The 22556-nt window shown below is 44.2% G+C and overlaps 1 protein-coding gene across 2 annotated transcripts in view; it reads left to right on the top strand.

Annotated features, from left to right (window-relative positions):
• Positions 1 to 22556, top strand: part of FBXL20 (F-box and leucine rich repeat protein 20) — a gene marked incomplete at its 5' end in the record, with an annotated part of 40266 nt that overhangs the window by 6221 nt on the left and 11489 nt on the right. The window contains 6 exons of one of the 2 annotated variants that reach the window (XM_082010429.1): positions 9126 to 9187; positions 16122 to 16176; positions 18571 to 18645; positions 21057 to 21151; positions 21611 to 21679; positions 21863 to 21958. In XM_082010429.1, coding sequence (XP_081866555.1) covers positions 9126 to 9187; positions 16122 to 16176; positions 18571 to 18645; positions 21057 to 21151; positions 21611 to 21679; positions 21863 to 21958 — 452 coding nt within the window. The remainder of the gene's footprint in view (positions 1 to 9125; positions 9188 to 16121; positions 16177 to 18570; positions 18646 to 21056; positions 21152 to 21610; positions 21680 to 21862; positions 21959 to 22556) is intronic. The other variant, XM_082010430.1, reaches the window with a different exon arrangement.

The following is a 22556-nucleotide window of genomic DNA, read 5'->3' as shown; positions in this document are numbered from 1 at the left end:
TCTCGCTGCTTGCGCCGTCTATGTAACCTGTGATGCCAACTAACTTTGACCTCCGCAGTTCTTGGACATGAGCTATCGCTGACGTCTTCAGAGAGTGCTTTTCGTTCAGCACCAGATTCAACGTCTGGTAAAGACAAAGCCGATTAACCACAAGCTTCTGCCTCCCTGATCTGTCACCAGGCTGCTTCAGGTTCTGCCCTGCGTCCCTGCCAGGACCGTCCGGTGGAAATCGCTCAGACGCGTTATCTCCTGCAGCCTGTGTCAGCCAGGAGAAGTCGGGTGACTAAAATGCTGAGAATGACTAGTGCTGGTGGCATCTTTTAGCTTGCTGTTTAAAAATGAACAGTGAGCTTTTAGGTGTAGATGTGGGCTGCTTGTTTTGTTGAAAACTGTCTCAGAGCCAAGACCCGGGTGGTAGAACAAAATAGATGAACAAAAAGCGTATGAACGTGCCCCTTTGGTATCTGACAGCAGTTTCTAGTTTTTAAAAAAACAGAATGTAGCACATGTGGTGCTTCCAGCTGAAATGCTATTTCTTAAATCAGAAATAGCCTTCTGGTATCTCACCTGCACATCTGACTTTGAAGTTTTACTCTTTGAATGCAGCAACATGACCTTGTATATTTGTACATAAATCACCTGATGAATTTCTTCTCCACAGCAGTTTCTGCGATATACTGCTACGTCCGAGGTGTGTGCAGCAGGCAATTTTTTGGCATGGCCTTGGTTTCTATAGGGCTTTACCAAATTTTTGTTCAGCCTCATGCTTTTAGCATTGCTGGTTAAAAAAAAAAAAGGCTATTTAACTTTGTAACTGAATGCCGAATGGAGTCTGGCTGCACAGAAAGGTAGCTCATCCGTACCCCAGCAGAAATTTAAGCTTTTCTGAAGCAACAACAAGCAGATGTAGAAGTGATCTGCCGGTGTATGTCGAGTAAATAGCCTACTGAGCTATTTTTAGGAATATTAAGCCTGTAATAAGCCTTTTCGACCAGGGTCTATTTCGTCTCTGTTTTGTACTGCTTAGTCACGATTTGTTTGAGCAGAGCCCTGGTTGTGAGCCAGGCTGGGCGAGGGTGCCCGTGGCAGGAGGGCGGCCGGCTGCTTCGCCTTCCCTGCTTCTACCGACACAGATGCTGCAGGGGGACACCGGAGCATCGCGACTGCTAGCGATGGAGCTTGTCACAGCAGTGGCTTTATTCGACAGCCAGCCATTTTCCTTGGAGACTTAACACAGATTAAACTGGATGGGTTGGGTGTTTTTTTTTTTTTTAAAAAAAGTCCCAGTGTAACTAAAGGCTAGAAGAAAAATTCGCCCAATCTGAACTGCTTGTGGATGTAAACAATTTTATGCTTTGTATTGTGTCCTCTGAAGAGCCTTGTATTTCACTGTCACTGCTGTGTGACTTATCTCTGCAGTGTTATTTTTTAATTTGCATCCAGTAAGGCAGCTCAGCCTGCTTAAACTCCTGCTCCCCTTAAATCTTGTGCTGGGGAAGGAGCACTTCTGAACCAGTACTCAAAGCATGTCATTCACGTTTTGGTTACTTGAGCCCTGTAAGTGGTAGAATTTTTTTCTCAAAATGAACAGAACTAGAGGTGAGGTGTTAGTATTTATTGACAGTGTTTGTAAGAAGTCACTTCAAAGCTTCGCTCGATTTTTCCAAAGGAAATGCAGAATGAATTCCACATTTTTCTTGTTTTGTTTTTTATGCTCAGCTTTTTTTACTAGACTGGAGTTGTGTGCTATGAGCTAGGTTTGGCGTGTGTCTTGTCTTGTTTCAGTGACTCTGTACTGGTCTTCTTCACCTCCTCCATACAGACCATAGCAGATAAAAGTGGTGTAAATACTACCAGAAATACTAGATTTTTGGATGCAAGCCAGCAGCTGTATAGCTGAAGAACACCTCACAGGGCATCTCTGACTCGTCAGGATTTAAACTCCTTGAATGAATTTGCACAGATGTTTCATTTCTTTCACTTCAGAACAGCAAAAGACTTTTTCATAGCTCAGAAGGTTAATCTCAAAAGCGTCTTGATGATACAGATTGGGTGGGGATGTAAACAAAAAATATGCCAGCTACATATGTCATCTTTAATTTATGATGGCAACTGTTGATTCCCAACCTTCCCTAGCTTAAAGATAGTTTCCAGAATGCATTATTTATTCTCTAATAATTGCAGTCTGTTTTCTGTCCTGGTTTTAATTGCTTGATTTCCTGTGGTTATAAGCAGTTGTGGAGGGTTAGGCTGGCATTTGCTTGTGAACCAAGGATTGTGAGCTCTAGGTCTAAACAACAGCTAAAATGTCAGCCTTAGCACGTGGTTACCTTCTTATTTTGTTTGTAAGGCTGCTGTAAGAAGTTTGTCTTGCACCATTTCTGTTATGCAAGTGAACAAGTTGCAGGATTTTAAAATTACATTTACTAATCTCATAGATTCTTAAGTGTATGCTTTTTAAATTCTGTATTGTTTATTTTGTGTGAAGTTTGCTTAATGTAGAGACATGGTTGTGTTTGTACTTGCTTTTAGAAACATTTATAGCTTTTGTTTCCTGCCCACCTGGGTGGATGTCACTCCATTGTTTGCTTGGTTTGGTTTTTGTACTGAAAATCCATGTCCCTCTTCTTTCTTTCCCTCTCTCTGCATCAACCTGCCCGTGTCCTCGGCCATGGCAGCGCATGCTGCGTTTTAGAGCTGCTTGGGCGGTTTCAGGTTTTCAGCCTGCGTTCTCGAGGGGCAGGGCGTGCCGGACCCCACGTTGGTTTTCACTCGAGTGAACATTAAGGTGCGTAACAGTGGGTCTCGGTGTAAGGGCTGACTCGAGCGCCTTTGCTAGCCTTATAGCTGCGAGTTCTGTCAAGTTCCAAATAAGCTTCATCCCTTTTTCTCCATTGAGCTTTGAATTTTCCACTTTAGAAGAAAAGTGTTTGAGTTCAAAGTCCCTGTCTGGGCTAACACTGTGTGCTCAGTTGTTGTCCTTGGCACTGATGCTTCTAAAGTTAAGCCTCGTGTGATTTTTATATATTTAAGACCAACCATCCCCCTTCCCCGTGCTGATGGCAGCTGCAGTCTCAGTTGAAAACCAGCTGTGTTTGCCGGCGGTGCGGTAAATACTTCCACCCTAGATGCTGTATGCAGCAGCCGCGTTATGCTGCTGCCTCGCCGGTGTTCAGCTTGCATCGAATACGAGCATGGACAATTACTTGCTACCTGTTAATGTTGATGGTAGCGTGTTTCATGTCCAACTGAACGTATTACCAAGTTCTTCAGTACTTTTCTTCAGCCTGAAGGCCCCTGCCTCTGTGTGTGACTGTTTGCGTGCAGGTAAAAGGGCACGGAGAGGGGTGGTGTTCCTTTCCTCCTCGGTGCCCATAACAATACACGTTTTCATGCAGAAACAAGCTCTGCAAACAGTCAAATCAAAAGTGAATGACTCCGTGTGATCAGCCTTGAAGCTTTATGCCAGTAAATTCCCTCATGTTTGTTGACAAAGTAGGATTTTGGTGGCACTGTGACGTAGCACCTTATGTTGGTCGCTTCAAGTTCTGAAGTTCTAGCATGGAAACCCCTTGGAGTACATGAGTGTTCTTATATCTGAGATACGCCTTCATTGTAGGCCACCCATGTTATGCTGCAAATAAACTCTGTTCTTTTCCTGCTCCTTGTCTCTTTAGTGGGCAAAATTCTGTGTAACAAAATGTTGGGAAAACTGATGCTGTTTTTCCGTATCTGCTGTTGTATAGGCAAGACAGTCTGGTATGTCTTTATGTCTGAACTGCGTTTTATTGGGGGGAAAAAAAAAGTCCTTGCTGCTGTTCTAGTGGAAAGTCTTTTGGTATATCAGGCAAGTGAACTGTTGTTCTCTTAAAAATGCAGCCAGTATCTTAAGAATTGCTTACAGAGGGTAGTTTTGAGCATTTAAGGTAATGTAAAATAAACGTGCTTTGTATTCTGTATGTTAATATTCCTAATAACTTCCAGTAAACTGTAAATGTTGAAATAACTAATTTAGAAACTTCTCAAGTGTGTTTTTTCCGAACACAAAAAAGCAAAAACCGACACTTTTGTTCCTCATAGGAACATCCCTCCAGCCCTTCCCCAACAATAAAGTGAAAACCGTTGCCAGATGTGACATTTACAGGAAAGCATTGCCCCCTTCCTCTGCCAGCCCAGACTGCGGAAGAGCTCTGCAGCCAAGAGCCTGCGCAGAGCTGGGGTCCGTAGCAGCTCTTGGGGAGTTTTTCCAGCTCTCTGTAGGTGGGGGACAGCTTTGTGCCAACGTGTGCTTGGAGACTTTCTGTGGAACCAGGGCTACGGGCAAGGTAACTGTTCTGGAAGCGAAGATGTAAATTTTGCAGAAACTGAGTAAAAACTCGCCTTGCTGGAAAAGCTTTTACTTACTGTTGTGGAGTAAATAAATCGTACTGAGACATCCATGTTAATACAGCATCTTTTTCTCAGATGAAAACTTCTAAAAATATAACTAAATATATATTGAGCATGGATTTCCTGAGAAGAACTGTAGGTGTTGGCTGTATCACCTTCCGTATTAGCGTTTGCCAGTGACATACGTTTGTGTCATGTAATAGTGAGAAGTTGCACGGTCTCTCCGTGAACGCAGCAGCTGAATCAGTCCAGCTTGTGGACACCTCATTTACATGCTAAATACTGACCCGTATCCCTTCACTCTGGGCAGGAGGGATAGTGTGGTACCAGACCTGAAGGAGAGAAGAGAGACGAGTCCCCATGCTTGCATGGCTTTTGAAGCCTGGTCCATGACAACGCAAGGCTTGCTCAAAGGCTAAATGAATGGCTGCAATAATGACACAATACTCTACTCTACGTTTTAACTCAAATAATGCATTCCTGCTAAGAGTTGCTTCACTTACAGAGCTTGCATCAACTGTTGTTCACATCCCTCTTTGCATGTATGATGATACATATGTAGGTGTGTTTTTTGTGCAGGGACACTCATAATTACATGCTGTCATCCATTGCACACTCAGCTGCAAAGCGTTGTCATCTTAATCCTGTGTTGATGTCATACGGATGACCCACTTTGGGTTGCTGTGCCCTGTAATGAATGGCTGACATGACCAATGCCTGAGTAGCAACTCTCTTCTACACTGTTGGCAGTGCCTCGGAGTAGATAAATCTGTTTATTAGCCCTGCACAGGGCACTTGCAGACTGCTGCAGGACTGGGCAACCGGATGAATTGAGCCAGTTTGTAAAACTTCTAATATTCCGAAAGGCAAGAGAGGAGTTACTAAAGCAGATGGACAATTACATGTCGTGCGAAGTGACTCCAGTGTAAGGCTGCAAGAACTGTATCTTTTGATGGCTTTTGTTCGCTTGTTTTCATAAACTTGCTTGATTGGAATGCTGCTGGGTGACAGCGGTGTGGACGGAAGCAGAGCGGTGCCTGTAAATACATCCTGGGGAGTACTGGGATTTTGACTTTTGGGCGATAGTCTCCGGGCTTTCAGTTAGTGTGGGAGAGTGCAGGAAAGAGCGCCTTATATCAGGGGCACCTGGTGGGTTCCGGTGGGTGGCTGAAGGCTGGATCACCCTTGTCCCTGTTGCTAGCTCCTCTGGCCATCTACTCTTAAAAAAAAAAAAAAAACATGCCAAAGCAAGCCCCTCTGGGTGTACCTGTCAAATGCTGAATGTGCTGGACTAGTCTAAACTGGGAGCCAAATAAGTACAATTGCCCTTTCATTGAATAGTAAACGATGTAAAAAGTCTGTTTCAAAAGAGAGTAGTGCACCGCTGGTCTGCCTTCACCTCGATGGGTGGAAGAGTAAGAGGCATTTCATCCTCTTCCTGCTTTCATTCCTTCTGCGTAAGGGATGTGGCTTCACACAGCAGCAAACTTGATGCTTTGTGGGAGATCTGTTTTATACAGCCTGCCAAATTTACATACAAGAAAGATATGTTTTTCTCCATCCTGTCAAGAATAACTTATTCTACTAAATTCTATTCTAACACCTGGTATTAAAGGATGTTGAGAGACATGTTAGGAAAAGCAAACTTAGGTCATTTAGTTTTTATCCCTAGAAGTAATTTCAAAAGCCTGGAAGTCTAGAATAGCCTCTAACGTTTTTTTCAGACTATTTTTTTTATATGGACTTGCCAGGAAGTCACAGTGTCAATTGATATATTTAACTAGCTATACCTGCTGCCATGACTTGGCAATATATCCCAATTCCAGCCTGTTTCCACGCAGCCTCTGTCATCTGAGCACCAAGTTTTGAAGGAAGGCTTGAGAAAACAGGTCTGGTGATGTACCCTGGCACTTCACAGCCTCCCAGTGCAGGGGGAATTCCAGCGCCAGGTTCTCCCACAGAGCACGTCCGGCCCCGGTCCTGCCACGTTTAAGTCCGAGGACTTTTTTAGTAAGACAAAACCCAAATGTTCCTTTAGTATAGTACTGGTCAAAGGGTAGCTTCTACAGAAAAACAATTTAAGGCTTTGACTTGCACTGGAATCAAGGTAAGCTTTTTCTGTTGAGCAATGTAATGGGCAGAAGTCAACCAGTTACCTGTGTCTTGCACAAAGCTGTTTGAGTGTCCTTGATGTACAGTCTGGGTTAACAGCAGACCGTGACTATTGCCTGCATTCTCACATGACTGTTGCCTGCCAGTACAGATGAAACAGAAAAGGCTGGCTGGCTGCTTCAGGAATCTTTATTTTAATACTTCCTGCCCCTTGACGGTTCTCTTCTAGTCTGGTTCCTTTTCGGAAGTCTCCTACTGCTATCTGATTTGCTCCTTTAATTTCTCTCACCCTTTTTTTTGTGACGAGGGTGGAGGGTGCCGGTTCGGATGTAAAATTCTGGCCTGGACAATGATGGGAAAGAGAATAGATCTGCCTGTTTACTATTGTTCTTGTAACTGGGGGAAGAAAAATCAGTCTCATTTTCCCATGAATAATTCCTCTGCATTTCTCCTTCATTAGAGCTTTCTCCAGAACTTCCTTAATTTCCCAGCTGACCAGCTAAAGCCATCTAATTAGATGATCCAGTCCCAGAACGTGCACGTGTGTTCACTCCTTTCACAGCCTCGGCAGTGTCTGTCCTGACCCGCTGTGGCACTCTGCAGTTAGCTGCCAGGCGCCGGATAGCATTCATGACCAAGTCGGAACGCGGTCCTCGTCTTGAGGAGACGCTCTTCTGCCCTAGTCTTAAGGGAACAGACTTCACGTAATTTGTGTTAGCTGGGGAAATGGCAAGACTTCCATTTTAATTGTCTGCAAAATGGGTTGAGTAGTTGTCTGTCTAGTGGACCGTTTAGGACTTGCTAACTTGTGATATCTTCTGGTGGGAAGTGATAAAAGCATCTGTGGGGGGAAAACAACACTTTTCTGTGTGACATTTTGGGAAAGAACGCTGGAGAGTTCGTGTCCCGCTTCAGTATCTCGAGATAATCAAAAAGCAAACTGTGATTTAGAAACACAGCTTTTAAATTTGACTCTAAAAGCCTTGTTTTTAGTGTTCTCTTGTAATGGTGGCATTATTCTGTTGTCAGTTCTCATTGGTTGGAGCATGTTAAAAAGCTACTTAGCAGCAGCACGTTAGCTTTTGACGTTAAGCTGTGGTGGTTTCTTTGGTAGGTGATGGGGTTGGATTGATGCTCGGGTACAGAATATTTGCTGCTTGGAGAAGCTGTTGTCTGTCAGTGGGGCCTAGCGTACAGCTTCATAAGCCACTAAGATCTTACTTTCCTTTTTTAACTCTTAATCTCATCCTCTGCCACTTAAGTGACCTAGCTGATGCTGGTTTTATTTGCTTTGCATGCATACAACTAAATTGATTCAGACCACTCAATCAACCGATAAGAATCAGCTTTTTCAAGCTGTAGTTTCAGCAGCAGTTTTACCAGGTATGTAGCTCAGGAAGATCAGCTCTTAGTCCTTCCAGGAGATTAGAGAGAAACTTTATTAATGCAATTAAAGCTCATTCTCCTTGTTCCCTGCTTTGCTTTTGGAAATGTTGAAAGCATGCTTCCAAGATGGAATGAGGCATCGCTGCTCAGCAGTCTTAGTTCACAGATCACTCTAATCATTCCTCCCACAGGCGTAAGTGCGTGGAGGTTGGTTGGTTGGTTTTTCACTATGGCAAGATAATACCAAGTCTTTCCAATACATGCAGGTATTCCTCAAGAAGCAGATGAGACTTTGCCATCTGTTTTTCTTAGGACTCCTTAGAAAAGAGAAGCTTCTGTCCCACTCTTACAGCTAGTGGGGTTATTTTAGCTGGTCCAAAAGTCCATTTCAGATTTGTAAATTGTTGGCCACCATGGTAATGCTTTGTGTGAAAACGCTTATGGGATGCAACAAACAGCGCTGGTGTCACTGCCTTGGAAGAACACAGTGTTGTCCCAGAATCATCTCTCCTCCTGATGCAGCACCAAAGATCACGTCTCCCTTTAAACCATGCTTCATGATTTAAAAAAATACTGTTTGCCCCTAAGGTCCTAAGAGCTGCTCTCAAACAATTTTCTGTGAGAACCATACGGGCACTGTAATACTTTCTCTTTCGGCTCCTGTTCACCACCACTCTGCGTCCTCTTCTGTTACAGAAACCAGTCCTGCCGTGCCTGCATCTTCAGCCTCCATTTGTTGGATGTTGGGGCTGCTTGATCATTCTCGTCACAAGCCCTCTGACCTGTTGGCCATATGCTCGTTTGATGCGTAGTTACACTTCACGATTTTAAAGTGCCTCTGCTTTGGTGTACCTTGGCAGCACCGTGAACAGATGGAAGCCCGTAGTAATGCTGCAGGTCATACCTTCCTGTAATCGGTGCCAGCCCACGAGTACCCCCTAACTATCATTTACTTTAATAGATAAATTAAAAATCTCAGTTCATATTTAATCTATCAATCCAGAGAGCATTCTTGGACCGTTTTTTAAACTATATTGGATGTAATATTCTACCCAACTACAGTCCAATTCAGCCATTTGAAAGCTTGAGTGCAAAGTTTATCTTTTGAGAATTTATTGGGCCAGATGTCTCTCTCAAAATGGCCTCGTTAAGCAGCAGCTTCTTCCCTAGAGTAAAGTAGGTTTTGTTGCCTTAATGAAAATATATGCCTAAATTGTTTAAATTGTTTTTGTTTACAGATGTTCTCAAACAATGATGAAGCTGTGATCAACAAAAAACTTCCAAAAGAGCTGCTGCTTCGGTAAGCCTTCTTTCGGTTTGTAAGCTTGGAGACCGCATTGTGTGGCGTTACTTGCAGCCGGTAGCTGATTTTGCTGGTATGCTCATCACTCATGAGCTTGGATGGGGTCACTCGTAAAGACGTAGGCAAACAGAAGCAGATCAAAGGTCTGCAGCAGCAGTTTATGCTAAATATTACTATGTTTTGTTTTCTAAAATGTTAAATTATTTTGCTGGTTGCCTGTTTTGTAGATGGAAGAACTATAGGACTAAACAAGTCCTTAATGCAAATAAATGGTAAGTATAGGCTAATGGGTAGAATAGGATTCTGCCTGTCTCTAAAGTGTTCCGTTTTTAAAAAAACAAGTTAGTTCCTCTGCTCCAGTTTTGCTCGAGCAGACTTTGTCCTGTTCCTTGTCAATGAGACAGATGTTCAGCACCTGGCAGGATGGTCCTGGTGGCAAAGATCAAACAGATCAGACTGGATTTCGGCAGACAGCTCTGCCCTCTCCCTGCGCTGCCCTCCCGCAGGCACACACATACACACCTTTTGAAGTTTGCCTTTCCCGGTGCAGTAGTGGAATGATGTGTGTGTGTGGTTGTACCTCAGTCGTCACAGTTTGGCATCTTGAAGTAAAGTCGTGTTCATCAGTGCTCTGAGCTGAGATGCGAGACAGTAAACGTTGAAGGCAATTGCGGGTGGCAGCTTGAATTATTAACACGAACAAAATTCTTACACTGCAAGAAACCGTGTAGTACTGTCAACGTTTAATGGCAATAAAAAGTCTGGGGAGAGGAGCTCTGACACAGGAAACTGCTTCTAGCTCACTTGTGAAATAAAATGAATAGAAAAAACAGTCTGAGTCTTTCTTTTTTCCTTTGGCTGCACTGCCTCCTCTGTTCTCTGTCATGGTATCTCCGTTTCTTTTATTCCAGTATTATTCATCCAAAAGCAAGCTGCATGGCTTCCAAAGCCCTCCTTGATAATAATGTGGGTATTTGGGTTTTGAGCCTGGTATATGGTTGTCCATGCCATACAGAGATTGCTGTGTAAAAAATCAGCATCAGGTAGCCGGGAGAGACAAGCAACCCGTGGGAGGAGTGGGACAGGATGCCCTAGCCCAGGTGAGTTTGCACAGCTTTTTCCAGGTGACAGCAGTTGTCTTCACCCAGCACTTGCCCTGAGCTATTGGTATGGTTGTGTTGCAGCAAAAGGGGAATTTGAAGAATGGGGAAAATGTCTCCCTGGATTTTCTGAGAGGGGATTCTTTTTCTCATGGGAGCAAGTAGGTACTGGCATTGCAGATGCAACAAAATCAGGATTTGCCCTTGTAGTAAGGTGACAAGACACAGGTAGGGTGAGGACAGGTTCTGAAGAGCACTGACATGAGGCAAGGAGTTCGTGTGGCATAGAGAAAGCAAGGAATCTGTAGGAGGAAATGTCTGGGGGGTGGAATTTAATGAGATTTTACATGAGATTTTTTTACATGAAAATGAGATTTGGCATGGACTTCAGGCAAAGAGGCGTGTGATCACTGGGCTCCCAAGGAACAGGACTTTGATTAGAGCATGGGTGAGCTTTCTGGTAGATCAGTCAAAGTGGAATGATCCTGAGTGGGACCAATAAGCACATCTTGGGCCATAGGAGGTAGCTGGTGTTGAGGAATATTACTAGACAATTGGAGAAGGATTTGTGGTAAGTAGGAGGGAAGGTCCTGCACCAAGCAGGGAATTTGGACAGTACAAGCCACAGTGGGGCTGAGTTCTCAGCAGTATGCCTGCTTCTGCTCCGCAGAAATGTGTTTGTCTTTTGTGTCTTGGTATCCCTAATCATCCTAACCTGCTGTAGAACACAGCAAGCGTTCAGGGTTGTGTGGAACCTAGGAGAAATCAGGAGACAAAGTTTATAGATCTTAAAGTTCATAAGTAACGGTTTTGAGAGGTGGAATTCGCTGTTAGCGTACTGTGAAAATTAGTGTGGTTTGACAGTGCAGCTTTTGAAAGAGGAGTTTGGATGCATTTATTTGCAGGAATCTCCTGTAAACGAGTGTCACTGGCTGCAAGACAGACTTATGTGTTTAAGCAGTGCTGCTGTGTAATGTCTTGTTCTCTGGTTTGTTCATTCTGCAGATGGCATTGATGTCTCATGTATGTGGTTGCAAAGTGGAAAGCTGTTCTTGAGCAAAATAAAGAGTAGGAGGGTATAAAAGGAGCCAACAGCAGCCTTTGTCACACCCAAGATACAGAAATGTGCAACTCCAGTAACACTTGTGTCTGGGAGGATGCGGTGGAGGTGTAAAGTGCTCTGGAGGGCTATCCTCAGAAATCACTCCTTTAAATGTGCCCGTGCTTCAGCTGTCCTGCCCTGCCATGATGCTTGTAACTGTGATGTTTGTCCTGCGTTTCCCTGAGAGCAGGACTCTAAACAAAGCAATCCTGCAGCCTGTGGGTAGAGAGACCAGCTGATGGGTCACCAGTCCTTATCCTGATACTGCCGTTCCTGCTTCAGCGTAGTCTCCTGCCAGCTGAGTTTCTAGGAGCTTACACCTTTATACGTGAACATAGCTTTACACAGTTTAAACCTGAGCCAAACCAGCAAAAAGTGGAGTTCTGTTCACCGCCCGTGTTCCTTTGCTGCTGCCAGCTCCTCTTCGGGCAGCGTCTGGCTCGGTGGCTCTGAAGAGTGACTTCGTAGTCCACATCAGCTCTGGCTGTGGTCGTTGCCCCAGAAGGGGCATCGTGTCCCTGTTTCCCTGTGCTGGCATTAATAATGCCCTGTTCAAAAGGTGCATTCATTCTTTGAGGGCTGCCTGCCAGTCACTTTTTGTCCGCAAGCCAAACCCCAACCACAAGCCTGGATCTTCTGTGGCAGTGGTGGTCTCTGCCATGGTGGTCTCTGCCGGTTTCCTGAGGAAGGTTTACTCGCAGGTTTACTTGCTAAGCAGCTTACGCTTGGCAGGGTGAAGGGGACCAGGCTGCAGGAGTTCATCTTTTCCTTGTTGGTTCATGGGTAGGTCAAGTAGTTTTCAATTCTCTCCTGGCGTAAGCAGCTTTTACTCCGTGCCACCTCCTGCTGCCTGCTAGCCCATTTTCAGCACATCCAGTCACTGGCACTGGCTTTGCCATCTGACCCTCAAGCCCCATGTTGATTTATTCCTCCGGAGCTTGAGTTCCGCTTGGGACAAGGAAGCGACAGAGCACATGGGGCACTGACCAGTTGGCAGCAAAGTTGTCGTTTCTCTCCTCCTGGCCAGCCCATCAGCATAAAATGAGTATGGGGCAAAATTTAACTTATATGGTGAGTCGCTGACATAAAAGGTTGATGATTTTAGAAGGCTAAAGGTCTAAGCTAGCTCACCTCAAAGCCCACAGCATCCAGAGATTTCATTAGAGTCTTGACCCTAATCTAATTAGAGTGGCAGTGGGAAAGTGAGGAGTCCTAGAAAACCCTCAGTGGATTAAGAGGTTGAAACCTGAAAAATGCTCTAACTGCAATGTGTTTTAGCTAAACTGTCCAGTGCTGGACTGTTCAGGCAAAGTCCTGAACGTAGGGAGTTACTTTGCAGGGAAACAGCTTAATCTGCTGCAATACCTGCAGATGTTTTAAATTCCTGTTTGGAATACTCAGTCTGCTTTCATCTGTGATCACTGTTTGATGATAAAGTTATCGGTGTGGATTATTTTCTTATTGTCAACTCTGAAGAGTAAAACGATCAATGTAAGAGTGCAGCAGTCAGCTGTGAGCAAAACAGAAATCCTGTGTGTTAGATGTAAAAATAAACATCCCAGCTATGTGCCGTTTGATCTATTAAGGCAGAATCAGGAAAGCCATTATTCAAGTAGTACTGAATAATGCTGCTACTTACTCTTCTCTCCTTTTTTTCATCAGATAAACTGAATCTGGCCAGAGCAGCAGATATTTTCTAAGGATTTGGTGCTTTGGAATAATTTCAGGAGGAATTGTCCCTCTCACCGAGAAAGGGTCTGGAGCTGACTAGTTAAGTTGCATCCAGATTTCCAGTCAGCCCAGTATGTTTCCTCATTGCCAAATCCAGTTTTAATTGAGCCATAGGGTAATAGCAAGAATGCATATTATTTCAAGTGAACATAGAGTTTACCTTTGCTTTATTTTATACTGTGCAGATTGCTGAGAAGAGACTCAGTATATACGACCCGTACTGTACTCCTGTTGGTAGAAGTCTGCTCCATCGTTGCTTACCCACGTGGGCAGCTTGTTTGTGGGTTTTGGGTTTTTTTAAATGTTCCCCAGCAGCTCCTTGGAGAAGAAAAAACCTGTCCTCAAGGCTGCATTGGAAAACGTAGCCTGGGTCATTGTGTCTGCAAGATTTTAACTGTGCCTGTGCTGTTCTTTCCAGTTCATGTGAAGGGTTGTAGTTGGAGCCAATTCTGAAATGACCAAAATGCACAACACAGTAGTGACTGCTGCTGAAACGAGTAATTTTTGCAGTCTGATTCTGTGGAGTCATTAGTTAATATTCTTGAACAAATGCAAGAGCAGTTCAGAAAACACTGGAAAATTAAAGTTGCTGAGTTAGGCAGCCGGGGAACTCCTCAGCAGCAGTAACCTCGGAGGTGAGAGGGGCAAGTGTTTTGCTGTGTTGACATCCCTTTTACTGTGTGGGTAGGCTGGGAAGGGAGGAGCAGGAAGTAGAAAAGAATTTGGCCAAGACCTAATAGCCCTGATAGAGGGATGAGATGGTTATTAATAGCCTGGGATTTCCATGGAGAAAGCAATTTTAATGAAAATATAGAAAGCTTGCATAGTTATTGACCTAGCTGCTGTTCCCATGGAGTTTGATTTTGCTCCTGTGATGGAAATCTAGGGTGAAAGTAAGAATTTTCCCTAGCTTCTATCATTTCCCCAGGCTTTCCTTGTATTGTTGTACATTGACATTGTGCTAAGTAAATCCCCAGTGCTCCCGTACACACATGAATAAATGACACTTAATTCAAGGGGAAAACTTGTCTATAAGCAGTGTTTTGATAAATAATCTTCATTCATCCTCTATCGGTAACATCCTTTTTTCTTCTTCCACCAACATCGATATTTCTAAAGTGTTTTTTATATACCTGCTAGTGAAGAAAGCTTGGTCATGCAACGGTTGTATCGTGTTATCTCAGCCTTGCTTGTGACCCCTCCTAAAATTTGAAAATCCAGGATTTGCTAGTTGTATACAACAATATACGAAGACGTGGGTGTCTGAAGGTGTGTGGCACATATTAACATGCACACAAAACTTGGTGTCTGTAGCAAAAGCCTAGGAAACCCCTCATTGTTTATCTCTGGGACAAAGTGCGGTTTATGGGCGTTTATGTAGTTTTAACGCAATGTTTGTTCATTGCTCTCGGCACCTCTTCCCCCAGCGTTACCAGTGTCTGCGCTATTTATTCAAATGTATTCTTTGTTCTTGGTTGGGGAGATGAATACATCCGACAGCTTTCTTGTTTTTGTATTGGAGTTTCAGTAATGTTAGTACGGGGTGTTTGTTAAGTTTACAAGTCACACAAAAAGAACATGCTGCCAGCAACATCTTCTCATTTCTGAGTCTGTTCCAGCACAGGCGGGTCTGCTGAGAATACAGGAAAGCTTACATACGTTCCCCTCCAAGCCCACGGTCTCGTGGGGAGGTGACTCAAGTGTTGCAGGTATCCAAACAATTGCTAATCTGGGCATATGCCGTTCTCTTGAGAAAGTCTGGAGAGTTTTGGAGCAGTGGAGTTCTGTTTGTTCTCAGAATTCCTCCTGGACAACCATACTTTATCTGAGAAAGGCGTTTTATAAAATAGCGTATAGCATTGGAGTAAAATTGCTTGCCCCAAACCTGTAACACTCCTTCTCTTTCTGGTCATCTTCAAGTTTAAAATATTAAAGCATATGTGCAAGTGTTTTCTTGTAGTCAAACACTTGTATTGTCTTTGCAAAAGCAGTTCATTCTACGGTTTTATAATTGCTGGCAAAGAGAATGAGACCTTACTCTCTTTCTGCTGCTCACTTGACCTTCTCTGTTTTGTGGCGTATGATTGTTTGAATAACCATAAACCATAAAATAACCCTTTTGATAAATTGGTGTGGATTTGGGGGCTTTTAAACGGGCTTGGTACTTCCTGCCTTCACAGCTGGGGGTGTATGTGCCTGAGATAAAAGCACGGATGTCTTCGCCCGGGATAGCATTGCGAAGCGTTACTGGCTAATTCCTTTATCCCAGTAAATAGGACAGCAACACCAGGGTGTTGGCCTGAACACTTGGGCGTGCCTGGCAGAGGAATGACATACCACAGAGGAGTGACCGCATCGGCTTAGTCCTGAACGCGTCTCTCCGAGACACCGTGCTGGCGCGATCGAACAAATCATCTGGCTGCCCAAGTTGCTTTGCAGTGCTGCAGAGCAAAATACTCCTCCGGCCTCGGTGTTAACAACACTTCATGTTTAGCACAGCTGCGTGAAAGAGAAGAAATAATCCACGCACTGAAATCGGGCTCGGATCTGTTACCTGTTAATTACCACGCCGCCCGCTTTTGGAGAGCTGTTGCGAAAGGCGCTGGGGTTGTCGAACAGAGGTGCTGGGCTCAGCGATGCTCCTGCGTCGAGTAGGAGCCACCGCAGCGCGGCGTGACTGTTCTGCCGTGCCCGGGCTCCGCGGAACGCCCGGCTCTTGGGCTGCACGATACCTGGAAGCGTCCGTTTATCAAAACGGTCGTTCAGTTTGCCAGCAGTTAATACTACAAGGTGTGAGATGAGTATTTCACAGTGGGGCAGCATCGTGTTTTGCTTTCATTTGTTAACTGCTGGGTCTGCGCTTCTTTTCACAGTTCAGCTTTCAGCTCAATTACAAAGAAGTTTTGCTGTCTCCGGTCCTTCTCCCCCGCTTTGTTTTCCATGTTATCTTTGTTTTAAATGTAGATAACCAATAAGGTACCTCTTACTTCTCTTACAGAATTTTCTCTTTCCTGGATGTGGTCACTCTGTGTCGTTGCGCTCAAGTTTCCAGGGTAAGACCCTTCCTCCTTGCTGGTGGATTTTAACAGTTGGTTGGATTTGGGTGACGATCCTCTCGCTCCAGCCTTCCCTAACGTGTCAGGCTGGGAGGGTTGGTACCAGGGAGCTTTGTGCAGCTCAACTGTTGTCATTTACTGTCCCGTATTAAGGCTGCAATACCAGAAACTTCTGATGGCACCAGTGAAGGGAGACTCAAAGCTTGAATATCATTTTGCCGGTGTCCCAGGCCCTGAGCAGGTTACACAGGGGAGGTTGCTGACTTTTTGCCAAGGAACTCTCCAGTCAGCCTGGGTTTGTGCAGGAGGCCTGCGCTGATCAAAATGCCAAACTTGGATGAACCTAAAATGGCATCTTCTGGGTTTTGGTGGAGATGCAGAAATTTTGATTCACAAAGATACTGCACAGTCAATTAAAGTTTACTTTCCTACTCGGATGTAGTTGAAGTGAGCATGGAAGAAAAAAATGAGTATCAGTTTTGTTTAGGGTTGTTTTTTTTCCTTAAGTAGCTCACAGTTTTGAAATCCAACTTGGATTATTCATTGGGAAAATTCCTTCAACTGCGGGTCTGGTTATCTAGAGCTACCAGACTTGTTCAGATACTTTATCCTTTATCCTGCCAGTATCTAATGAGACACACGGAGGAAGCATTACTACAGCAAGAGCGGGAAGTCGGTCACACAGGAAGGTGATTGTAGTGGTGCGTTCACCATACTGGCAGAGCTGGTGCTGAGTGACACCTGTACAAAGCTGATCAATCCTGGGTCCAAACTTGAACCATAACTTGTTTCATTATTCAGACTACGTAAGAATAAAGAAGGCTATTCTTAAACATTTTTAATCGTGTTAAAAATATTCTGCGTGATGTCTAGGCGTTACGGTTATCATCCCATGTTCTCTGAATAACATAGGTCTTCTAGTGAAAGATCTTCCAGCTGAAACTCGCTGCTCCAGCAGGACAAGGTTGGCCAAAACGGGCTGTCCGTGGCACTTGCCAGTGTCGAGGTGTACTGCCGTTTCTGTCGCTTGCTCCTGCTTACGCAGTCCGCAGGGCGTCAGAGGATGTATTGGTCATTATGCGACACGGCGTAATGTAAAGGACTAAAGTGTCTGCACGGAGCTCCAGAAAGGCTGTATGTAACGTTGCTTACATTACACATTAAAATATGCTGTGTTATAACCCGCATCCACTGATGCGTTTCTTTTCCACTGGAGCTATTGCTTTTCCTGTGGCGATAACTAGACCTTAAAACAAGTATCAGCGATGAGAGGTAAAACGCAGAAAATCAATTAATGCTTACAGTTCTGTTGGCTCTTCTCAGTCTATACATGGCTTGCACAAGAGCTTGTATACTGTGATGGAGATGCAGCTTAGTGCGTGTAATAGATGTAGTATAAAAACATGCCTAAATACATATACATGCACTCTTTCGTAACGATGGACTCATGGTTATTATGAGATCTAGTTGTTTACTTTGATTACATAATTAAAACTTCACGTATAGTACTGTGTTGACAACCTTTTTGATTCATTAGGGGCAGAACTACTAACGTTCAGTTCCTGCTTCTCATTTGTAGCGTGAACCACATGAGATTTTTTTGTTTGTTTGTTTGCATGTTTAAAAACCAAAACAAGTCAGAGGTAGTAAACGCTGTCACCGCAGCAGCGGTGCCTAGTTCTCAGGTAAGAGCTGGATGCTTTCTCTGGACAGCTTACAAAGCTCCGAATTACAAAGCTTTGAATTTCTCCCTCTGTGGGACGCAGCAGCCCGCGCGCCAAGCTCTGGAACTGCCTCGAACTGCTGGAGGCAAGAGAGGAGGTGTGCAAGATGACAGCCTCGCCCCCCGTGGTGGGATCTCACCGCATAGTCCTCCATCCCAGCGCCACCGAGTCCTCCGCACCCTCAGGCTAGCTTCACGTCTCTTGCCAGGGTAGATGCCTGGTGTAGGGTCTCCTCTGGGACTCACCCGTGTCCTGGTATCCTTCATCTTTGTGTTGGTCCTGCTAGCATCCTCTAAAGGCGCTGGTTTAGCTGGCGATGCTGCAGAGGGGATAAAATTCCGTCCGGGACCGTGAAGATGCCCACGCTCCAGCACTGCCTCCGGTCCTGGGCTCAGCACCTACGCCTCCCGCGGGAGCAGAAGCGGCTGGGGCGCCGCGGGCTTGCCTGGTGTGGGGACTTGCGAAGAGTGTGCCGTGTAGATGAGGGGACTCTTGTCCGAGCAAGTGATTCTGGTAACTGCACAGTTTTCCTTGTTGGCTGTAATTACTTGTTGCTTTAACATCTGAGACAGAATGTTGTTTCTAGAAGGAACAAACTGTAACTAGGTCCCCACTGGCGGTTTTTTTTCATATTAACAACACATTTACATTTTTTCCTCCGATAAAGGCATGGAATGTTCTGGCCCTGGATGGCAGTAACTGGCAGCGAATTGACCTGTTTGATTTCCAGAGGGATATTGAGGTATAATTAAGTGACATACAAACCCATTTTTCTTGTTAAAATGTAATTACAGCCTAGAATGGATTAATACTCCCAGCGTAACCCTCTCTACCTTCCCTGGAGATAGAAATCATTAATTTCCGTTCTTCTTAGCTTCAGGGAGTCTTTAAAGTCTTGGCAATCCATTCAGCTTTTGAAAATGGACAGAATTATATATCTGTATCAAGACTTAAAGGTAGTAATAGAAAGAAAGCATTTATGTGTGCATTCTGAAAACGGAAATAAGTAAAATAGGTATGTTCTTGTGGAAAACTACTACTTCTGTATAGCAAAATGTAGGCTACTTTATCCTTTCACTCAAAGAGATGTTAACATAGGACAGACTTAGACCACTGAGACTCTTGAGTGTCTTTTGAAACGGCCTGGAATATGTCTATCCTTTCCTGTCTGTCTATCTTTAATATCAAAAACTGAAATGTAAGCGAAGATGATTCAAGGCTACGAGGTCACAATTGTTTGTAAAAGATGCAGCTTTGGAAATGCTTCATTGTAGCTGCTCTAAATCTGTTAGATGTGGACTACTCGGCACTGATAGGAATGGATGCTGTTGTCATGCTGTTCTGAAAATTCAGATTGCATTAATCAGGATAAGAGACCAAAAAAACCCCCCTTCAGTTTCTTACCAGAATGTTACATCCTCTTTAAAACGTGTTGGAGGAAGGAGATAGGCAGCGTATCATTTTAACTTGCTTTAGACAGAGGCATAAACTAGATGATGACTGAAGATTCACACCTTGTGGGGACTGGTGAGAAATACAGTGGAGGAAAGGGTTAAAATAATCTCTTTCTGCCAGCTGTGTATCTAAGCAGCTGAGATGCACGGATGAAGGACTTCTGCATGCTTGCAGGGGTCTAAGCGGCCCGAGACTTCTTGGAGGAAGTAAATGGTGCGATTTTTGTTCTTGAGAATAAATACTTTCTCTCTTAGCATGCCCTGAAAGTTCTGGCCCCATATAATTATTTATACTTTCATAGAGGTAGAGCAAAGTTGTCAGTGGTGCCAGGTCTGTGGAGTAGCAGGAAACGTGGACAGAGCTGCTCATCCCTGCTGCTGTCCTCGGTCGTGTAGCAGGGAGAGGGGCAGGGGTGCTGTGAATACAAACTAGGCTTTTCTCATTCCTGAGTGGTTTTTGCCTGGCTTTAATGTCTCTTTGTTCTCTGACACCACTCTATACATCAAACGCATGTTCTTGCGGAAGCACCGACTTCCCCTTCTAAAACAAAATGCTTGAATGTGTTGTACCTAACCTAAAAGTACCTGCTAGACTTTCTGATGTCCTAAATGTTGTTTGCTTTAAAGGAATGTGAATCCTATATCTTACACAAACGTGTTTGAATCCTCTAATTCAAGCATATGAATTCCTGGGCTTGGTAGAGGAATTGCAAAAACATGCCGACTGTTTCAGATTCTCCAGCCCTTCTACACGGATGTGCAGGTCGAGCTTCGGTCCTCCGTCAGCCTTCGGCCAGGGCAGCGCGTCGGCAGTACGCCGCGGCGATAGAGCTGCTCCCGTAGCCCCTGAAAGCGCGTGGCCAGATGTCACCAGAAGCTCGTGCAGGGATCTAGTTAAGCCGGTGTCCCTTTTTTGATTGTGGTATTACGTTGTGCCGAGCCTGATGCCTGGTATCTTTTTTTGGACTGGAAAAAGATTACGGAAGAATGTCTTCATCGTTAAAGAGGTCTGAAATGCCAACTAGTGCTTGAACCAAGTGATGCTCCCTGTTCTGTGATGAACAACCACGTAGACTAAAGTAGAGGGGAAGGCTTTTGAGTTTCTGGACGCTGATACAAATATTCCCCCAATGGTTTTTGCACTTCATTCGCAGTGAGAAATAGCTGGGTGAATGCTAGCTTGTAGTGGGGTCTTTGGAGGCTCCCGCTGGTCACAAATGTGAAATGGAAAAAGCGTTTTTCTAGATCTCTTACACAAATTTTGTAATCACTTTTTCTGTGAGAATAAAACTTACAGGCTGGCTCTGCCTCATCTCTATTTTGAATAGAAAGTTAAGTATATCCAGTTATAGTACATTGACTGTACTTATTTGTAAATCTTACTGCCCATGTTGTAGCAATGGCATTGCTGCTTTCATCTTCCTTTGGTAGTCTGTATCGATGTCCAGGAGGACACTGGAGGAAGTTCCTCAGTCATTAGCCTGAACGGCTTTAGGTAATTGTTCCTTGTCTCTCCATCTTCAGAAGCTGAATAATTCTCCCTCTCCCTGCCTTAGATTATTATCATGACATTTTTATTTTCTTAGCACTGTTTTACCTAGAATAACAAACTGTTGTTAATCTGCAAAATTCTGAATTCAACTTTCTGAATGATCAGGTGACTTCTGGATTTTAATGTAATTCTTTCTGTCTCCGACAGGGCCGAGTAGTTGAGAATATTTCTAAAAGATGTGGGGGCTTCTTGCGGAAGTTAAGCCTGCGAGGCTGTCTAGGAGTAGGAGACAATGCATTAAGGTAGCGGTGTGGCTTCTATCTGCGCTTAAATGCGATGTAAAGAATGATTCAGCTTTTATCACCACAGAGGATTGGAATAATTTATGAACACTTTGGAGCTGAGTTCTTTAGCCTGTGTGTCTAACTTAAAACGTCGAGAGTGGTAACATATAAGCCTTTTTAAATTCTCATTTTTTAACTTCACACAGTAGCCATTTTTCACAGTCCTCATTAAAGTAATGCCAGCTGCTGCTATGAGCTAAGTTGTAATTGGCACTGAATTGCAAGCTTTTGCCTTTAGGCACAGAAATCCCAAGGCAAGATACGGGGCAATATGAATTATTCATTTTGTTTATTTATTTGTTGTGTTTGAGACAATTTAGTAAAATCATCTCTGTGTTTGGGTTAAAACAAATGCTGTAAAACAACCGGAAGTCTGTTGCCTGAAAAATACTGTGTTTTCCCTTTCCTTTAATAAAGGACGTTTGCACAGAACTGCAGAAATATTGAAGTATTGAACCTAAATGGCTGTACCAAGATCACAGACGCGTAAGTTCTTTTCTGTTTGCCCTGCCATCCCCTTTTCTGTGTGCACCATGTTAGATTCTCCATCCCTTTTGTTAAGGGAAGGCCAGGCTTGTCCCTGCGGTAGATAATACAATGCGTATCATGATACGGATATGACTTTGAGTGAATCCGTTGCATGAGCGTGTCTTGTATGCTCTCTTTCAGCACGTGTACCAGCCTCAGTAAGTTCTGCTCTAAACTCAGGCACCTCGATTTGGCTTCCTGCACTTCCATAACCAACCTGTCCCTGAAAGCACTAAGGTAGGCGTCAACAACGTTGACTTTTGCCGGTTGATTCCCGATAGCGTGACCCACCGTTGCCCCGTGTGCCTTGGAGCAGACTGACAGAGGCTGAGGGGTAGCTGTGATCAGAATTCAGGCATTCCCCACCAGAGCTCAACGTTCGCACCTTGTGCCTCCTGGTTTGCTGAGACAGAGGAGGAGGACTGGGTAAAAGCTGCCCTCGACCTTGTTTGTATCTGTCCTGATGGTTATTGGCAGTAGAAGAAGAATGATACTCTATTAATATCTTGGAGGAGGGATTTTGGGGGAGACGAAAGTCTTAGTCTGCCTTTTTAAAATGCTTGTTTACTAACGGTCAGCTTCTTCATTGTAAGTGTACCATTGCGTACTTAGTGCTTGTTTACGTAGCTAGAAGGCGAACACCAGCATGTGACTATTTGTCTTTTTAAACTGCTTAGGAGACATATAACTGCTTAAATCTGCTAAATGGAATTGCCAAGTAATCTAGAAAAGGAAGGGACAGACAGACATTGGTGGGAAGATATTGGGACAGAGAAAAGGAGGCAAAAAAACCACTAAAGGTAACAACAGAGGCCAAGTGATTTAAAAAAAAAAA

The sequence above is a fragment of the Phaethon aethereus genome (assembly GCF_964289735.1).
Source record: "Phaethon aethereus genome assembly, chromosome: 25".
Classification (NCBI taxonomy): Eukaryota; Metazoa; Chordata; class Aves; order Phaethontiformes; family Phaethontidae; genus Phaethon; species Phaethon aethereus.
This window is presented reverse-complemented; position numbering and strand designations above follow the sequence as displayed.